Here is a 7,500-nt window from a genome sequence, read left to right on the forward strand (position 1 = left end):
AGTGGTAGACGGATGCACGCTTTGAAGATGTAGACGTTGATCGATGTCTTCTTTCGAATAACTGTTTGGAAAAATATTTTTCATTATACAATACACATAGAATACATAATATGCACAGTAAATAAATCACAGTACATAAGAAGATAAATATCGAAGCCAATGGTTCTCGAACATCTGTAACATACAAGGGATTAGTAACAAGAGAGGGGACACAACAATATGCACAGTAAATAAATTGATGGTTGTCGAATGCCTGCAACAAACAATGGGTTAGTAACAAGAGAAAGGACGAGTATGAGACGCGCGACCACCCTCCGCGACGGTTCACGAGAAAATGAGGAAGCAAGCACAGACCTGCACGGGATGGTACGACCTTGGTACACGGCGTACACGGTTAAGTCAATAAACTGGGTGACGCAACTCACTAGCGCGTTGGATCGACGGAGAGCACCGATACAGGGCACGCTCTACCGTACTCTCTCGCTCGCACACCTCCCCCCATAGACCACCGAAATTCCTCGGCACGCGTCAATACCGACGGAGAGCACCGATACCGCGGCTCGCTCTACCGCTCTCGCTCGCTCCCGTTCTCCCGCTCCGGCCATCTCCGGCACCGTTCGGCACGCGTCGGCACCGATGGAGAGCACTGATACCGCGGTTCGTTCTACCGCTCTCACTCGCACGCCGTGACGTTATCCGATTCCCGAAATCCCGCGGCCACGAGATGGCTCATTACGGTAAGGCTTTTCCGCAAGGGAAATTGTAAGCCGCCGGCCAAAAGGTGTGACTTGGCTAGACTACAAGGTGAGGTAGCTACCAAGGAACATGTCCGATATATTATTCCGGGTTTAATATATATATATATATATTTGTGTGATCTCCCTGTATCCTTCCGTTTCCGTTCCCGTCGGGTCTCGCAAGAGTATAGTCCGATTCCCTGTGGGTTCCGACCTATAGGCGCGCCCTGAGCGTCTGGTCCGGTGTACGCCCGCTTCTACTCCACCCGTCATAAGTCACAAGTTGCAGTCAGTTGCAGTTGGCAGCAGTTGGTGGCAGTCAGTGGCAGTCACGTCACGTTTGTCTATTTAGTTATGAACCGGCAAAATAAGGATTTAACTAAAATTTTTAAAATTTTTTAGATACTTATTTCTCAGGAATTTTAACAGATCTAACACATTTTCCAAATAGTACTATCTATTACATTTCATCAACCAAATATATATTCGTGTACATATGGAATTAAATCATATTTTATTGAAAACAGTGTAGTCTAAAACTATATAAAATTAGAACAATGGCAATATTGCTTGGCGCAATACTAATAATTTTTGTCTTAGTAGTCACTGTTTTGTTTGTGAGACATTATTTTTGGCGAGGACGACTAAAAAACGTTAATAACAAGCATGTTGTTGTAAGTAATAGAAATCTAATCTCAACTTAACCTCTTATAATGTTACTTATTTATATAGAAGCTTTTATGTAAAATAGATAAATAACGAATGGCCTAGACAAATAAAACATCAGAATTACAAATTTGTTATAATTTGTTTGCTTATACATTTGTGAATATTTTTTTAGAATAGTGACTTTGTAAATAAATGGTGTGAGAGGATTTGTTATACAATCTTGTACTTTTAAGATTGTATTTTTTCTTAGATCACTGGTGGATCCAGTGGCATAGGAAAATGTGTAGCAATTACTGCTGCCAGACATGGTGCACATGTGACAATAATTGCAAGGGATATTCAAAGATTAGAAGCTGCCAGAAATGAAATAATTCATGCTTGTAAAAATAAGGATGTTCAAAAAGTTGAATATTTATCCATTGATATTGGTGAAGATTACGAGGCAGTTGAAAAAGCTCTAAGTGATATAGAAAGAACTATGGGTCCAATATACATGTTAGTTAATTGTGCTGGTACTGCAATTTGTGATAAAATCGAAGATACCAAAGTGGCAGATATAAAGAAAATGATCAATCTTAATTTCCTTGGATCATATTACTGTACCAAAGCTGTTGTCCAAAGAATGAAAGCTGCTCAAGAAGGAATTATTGTTTTAACTTCTTCCCAAGCTGCATTGTTAGGTATGCAGTTTCTTATTATTTAGTTAAATTTAATTGGATATATTGTGTAATATTAATTGCATTTTTAGGTATATTTGGCTATTCTGCTTATTGCAGTACAAAATTTGCTCTTCGAGGATTGGCAGAAAGTATATCTATGGAACTGGCACCATATAACATTTCTGTGACGCTCTGTTTACCTCCAGACACAGACACTCCAGGTTTTGCTATAGAGGAGTTGACAAAACCTCTTGAAACAAAGCTTATATCAGAAACCACTAGTCTAGTCAGTCCGGGAGTAGTAGCAGACAAACTTTTTAGAGATGCACTGGTTAGTAATGTTGGAGTTATATACTTTGTAAATGTCAGTTTAATTGAAAAGGAACTTCATGAAGTAAATTACATTGCAGGCTGGGAAATTCTTCTCTACAGTCGGTGTGGAAGGTTTTATATTGACTGTCCTATGTTCCGGGATGTCACCATTCAGTTCCATCGTAGAATTAGTTGTACAGTCAATGTTAAGTGGCCTATTCCGTCTTATAAGTGCCTGTTATATTATCCACTTTCAAAAAATCATTCGGAATTGCATAAAGACACGCGATAAGAACAAAAAATCTGAATAAATTATACCAGCTTGTATAAAATCAATACAGCGCAGAAAACGGTGTTTTATAATATTTTCAATGATTCTATAATAAATAACTTTACCAATGACTGAATTAATCAAGCTTTTAAACTACCCGTTGTTCCCTTGTGAAATCATAAATAAATATACTTAAACAATCGAAGTGAGTTGAAATTAACTAACCAGAAAACTAATCAGATACATTCAAACGAAAGATATACGATGATGGCCAGGCGTCGACGGAGAAAGGAAGACACGTTCGAAACTTAACGGTTTGGCTTACTTTTATTTAGTATCCCGTAAGTTCATAGTATAATGTTCTTCATTAAGCTTTATGGTTCTTACACACATAGAACGGGACAATAGTTCTCCTCGTCCTTGTCGTCACGATACTTTTGAAAAAACGGAAACGCTGAGAATTGTGTGTAACGTGTACTTCGACGTGGACGATGCTGCCCCGTAGGTAATAACGCTCGCATCTGGCATCCTCCGATGCACGAAAAGTAGTCGGTGTGCGTCGATGATGGTCGGTTCGAGATTGATTATGTTACCCTTTTGTTAAAAGAAGAAAAATAATACACCCCACGCAGAGCATCGGCCGATACAGTTGCGATTTATGCCTGTGGAGGTTCATGTCCAGCTTGCTGGACCGAGGCTGAACATATACGGTAAAAATGGCGAATAACGAAAATGTGTTTTTCGAAAATTGCAAATCGATAATGATCAGTTTAACATTGATTTTATTATCTCTCTCATCCGTTCGTTTGTTCTCTCGGCCTTTCTCACTCACATAGACACTGCACCCACGCGTTCGTACCTTCTTTAGACAACTGCGCTCGTCCACACAATTGTTGGTTCCTCGGCATCATCTCGCGGATTCGTTAAACACTATTCCCGTTCACCTTAAAGCACTGAAGTCGGGCAGCTGGGAATCAGCGAGACAAGGCTTGTTTCGAGGGATATCTCTCTTTTTGTTTTTCACGTTTAAACGTTCTCATATTTAAATTTATGTTAACTTTAAATTCATGTTCGCTTATTCGGGCGCTCGACAAATGCTTTTTCCCCCTCCATCTTCTCATTCCGCCTAACTTGTTCTCTTTCAGTGGATTGTACGTTGCACGTAATAAATTGTCATCGGTAGATTGCGGATGTTTATGCGTACTCATGTTTTCGTGCACTATTTCGAGAAGAACCAGGATCAAAGGAGAATTTACTCGAACGAATCGGGAGTTTGTTTAAGTTGAGAATAAAATAAAGGCTTCGTGAATTTTTTCTCGAACTTCTTCAATTTTATTATGTTCTATGCATTCGTAGGCGCCATAAATGCATAAAATCCGCACTCTAGTCATCAGCTCCGTCGAACGTTCGAACCGGCAAACGGCACACGCGTTAACTCTTAATTAGACCCATCGCTACGTGTGAAAACGGCCATTATGGGAAATTCCGCGAAAAAACTGAAACGTTCTGACAGATTTGGTTTCCTTTCGTCGCGATCGAGACGTTGGATCTTTGAAATCTTCGAATGTTCAATCCAAGATCCCTACAGTCTCAATGGCGGCTCGTTTATTCGTCGTGCAATAAGGAAAGCGCGACGATTCGTATTATAACATTTCCGGTTACGAGGGATTGATGAAACTTCCGCCGTCCCGAGGGTTTCGATCGACGACTGTATACCCTTTATTTGTTTCTAACCCTCCACAGCTAAAGTTGTTCTCTATTTTATAAACTAGCTACACGTGAACGGAATTATTAACCCTCGGATGGTCGTGTCTGCGTCCATCTTGACTCAGATATTCACGAGGCTTGCAAGAATTCGTTTCACAAAATATACAGTGAGTCGAATACGAAAAAACCATGCTTAAAATATATATTAGAAATGATAATAAATACAAATCTATATTTAAACATGGTAATTACCACAGACAAAACATAATAATAATTTATTATCTATGAATTGTCGAGAATAAATAACTTTATATACAACTTGTGCCGTTTATGTTTGCTACCGAAGAAACGATATCTAGTACTTCAAGTAATTATTCTAAAAAAGGAATTGTCTATTCAAGGGCTCGAGAAATAAGGAAAAATAAGCAACGGTGTAAACGAAATCAATCACAGCCTGCCGTACGATCATCAGACATAACGATCTACCGAGGGTTAAGATTCGAATTAAATTCCAAGAAATACATTGATATGAATCGACCCGATATAGGATCAAAATAATGACAAACGGAGAAAATAGAAGTACGAGCACATCAGAAGGATTTATCTAAGGTACGTACTTGTTTTTTTTTTTTTTTCTTAAAAGTTATCTACACTTACAAGGCGTTCCGATATCGTCGCAAATAAGTACCCTATGACACCTTCTATGGCCGACATCAGCAGCAAGCGGTAGAGGGTTGAAATCACTATAATCGCACATATACACTTTTCATGGTATCAACACTATTCTCAACCATTAATCACGGGCAATCGTTACATTCCGCAAACAGTATACAATTTTCTTCGACAAAATTACGCGTGTTCTCTCTCTCTCTCTCTCTCTCATGAGATCGTTTCACCGGCAACATAACCGTCAGCCTCCACTATCGGTCGCATGATCGGTTGCAAAAGTTTACTAAGACAAAGTATCGAACGAATTTATCAATAATCGACATCGATAGTTTCGCTGTCGGTGATGAAATCCGGTTCGTTGATTCCATGTCGCCTCCAGTAAAATCGCATCTCTTCCGCACGCGCGCTCTCTTTCTCTCTCTCTCTCTCTCTCTCTCTTTCTCTCTGTCTTTACGTATTTTACCTACTATCGAAAAAACTAACTCGAGTTATTTACGCGTAAGAGCACATCGACGAACTGTCAGGACGGTCAATCATCACACGAAAAAGGATCTTCTTTCGATAATTCGCGTACCGCGACTCTCGGGAACAGGCGCGTGTATGTCGCCGGGGCGGATCCGATCTACATCGATTCGTCCGTATATTCGAGGATGAATGGTACAGGTAAGTGTATTGTTCGTGGTGTCGCGAAACGATGCTCGCCTCTCGGGCCTGTAAACCGCGCGGCTACGAGCGGCGAGGATCGTTCGAGTAGCTTTTACACCGAGTGCAGGAATCGTAAGAATTCTCGAGGAAGCAGAACGGTTATTTTACGTGTAAATTAGTGGTTCTCGATCAGCATTCTGCCATTCGTTACAATAGTGACGTGAACGTGTTCGAACGAATAGACATCGCAATACACAGTTTAGAGTATAAAAAGAAGAGAATGCATTTTCAGCCCGTGACAAGGAACCACCGATGCGTGTACTTTCGTCGACGCGAAGTCCTCTAACCCCCCCCCCCTTTATCCCTTAAATAAGACGCGCGATGGAATAAAAAAATCTCGTACGAGACGCTAAGAATGTTCGAAAACCCAATATCCGCCCCGCGAACAATCGACAAAAACCGAGAATACATAACGTACGTACTCAAGCCTGCATAGGCGGGCATTCTAAGAACTGAAACCTCCGCGACACTTAAGAGCTACTATAGACAATGGTACAAAAATTCAATGCTGTCTACGACGTTAGTATACCTTAGACGACGTTTCGTGTTATTTTTCTTCGGTTTGTTTTTTTTTTTTTTTTTTTTTTTTTTTTTTATTTAAATCATCATCATTATAATCGTCACCGAACCACCCGGCCGTCGTTACCACCGTCTCCGATTTCCCTCTTTGTTAGTTCAGTTATAATAAAGGAGCGGCGAGGACAAGCGCGGGAATTACAACTTTCTTCTTTCACCTCGCGAGGGACGGCGAGCCTGGTGCGGCGCGTGAGAAGAAACGGACGCGAGCTTCAATTGTGATCTAGAGGCGAACCCTATCCTTGGCCCTTTCTCGGTGTATGTTTTTTTTTTCTTCTGTTCGCCACGAGTTGCCTCGCGAGGCGCTGGAAGAAGAAAGGGAAGAAACGGTACAAGAAAGATTGTCCTCGGTCGCCCCTTTTTCTTTTTATTTTAAAGTGCGTCATTCGACCAACGCCTTGGTTGCGTCAGTCCAACGAACAGCCTTTTTTTCTTTTCTCTTCTTACATCGAGTGTGTATGTGTCCCTTTCGCCCCTATTTATTCTTTCCTCTGTCTTATTCGCCTCCACATGCATACTCTTTTGCTCTCTCTCTTTCTCTCTTTCTTTTCACATGTTACACACACACACACACAGTCATTGGCTCCAGCGGACCTCACGTATACGCGTGTACGTTCACACCTGGTTATTATGTCAGACAATATATCCGTTCATTTATATCCGTTAGTTCTTACGCTAGGCGTTAATTAGTGTTACATCTAGTCGCGTGTGGCCGGCCCGTGCTACCCAGGAACGCTTCTGCCTCGCAGCTGCGCTCCTTTTTTGTTGCCTCGTTGCACCGACGTGTCAGAAAAAAAGCATGCGCGACGATGCCACCCCGTCCCTCAACCCCTCTTATTCCAAACTATTCTTTTTCGTTTCTTCTACATTTCCGTTATTCGGTCCCTTCGCTCTTATTCCGCGTCGTTTCGTCCTCACCCGCTGCGTTCGCATTTGGGAACGGTCTCGCGTCAAGGAACACTGCCGCACGTCGAAACGTGTGTCCATGCAACAAACATTTTGAAAGCGTTACCTACGAAATATGAGACTTCTTGGAAAGTTCTAATCTTTTTCGTTTGCGGCATATGGGTGCACTTTTGAAACTAAACGATTCTGACCGTACTTTCGGCTACATAGAGTAAACCTGCGTGGCGTATTTATTTGTAAAATAATTTTTTACATTCAATGATTTTTTTTAAAGCTAAACAGGTGATCG

At 41.1% G+C, this 7,500-nt stretch overlaps 1 protein-coding gene across 2 annotated transcripts; it reads left to right on the plus strand.

The window, feature by feature from the left end:
- The first annotated feature begins 777 nt into the window (after positions 1 to 777).
- Positions 778 to 2,723, plus strand: LOC107188257 (3-ketodihydrosphingosine reductase). 2 transcript variants are annotated; one of them, XM_015576522.1, is made up of 5 exons: positions 778 to 804; positions 929 to 1,411; positions 1,657 to 2,086; positions 2,155 to 2,396; positions 2,476 to 2,723. In XM_015576522.1, exons 2-5 carry the CDS (start codon positions 1,295 to 1,297, stop codon positions 2,686 to 2,688), a joined length of 1,002 nt encoding a protein of 333 aa, XP_015432008.1. In that variant the 5' UTR covers positions 778 to 804; positions 929 to 1,294; the 3' UTR covers positions 2,689 to 2,723. The 2 variants fall into 2 exon arrangements, with proteins under 2 accessions (XP_015432008.1, XP_015432006.1); XM_015576520.1 differs by having other exon boundaries at positions 788 to 804; positions 922 to 1,411.
- The last annotated feature ends 4,777 nt before the right edge of the window (positions 2,724 to 7,500 follow it).

This window comes from Dufourea novaeangliae, unplaced genomic scaffold (genome assembly GCF_001272555.1).
Source record: "Dufourea novaeangliae isolate 0120121106 unplaced genomic scaffold, ASM127255v1 scaffold118, whole genome shotgun sequence".
NCBI lineage: Eukaryota > Metazoa > Arthropoda > Insecta > Hymenoptera > Halictidae > Dufourea > Dufourea novaeangliae.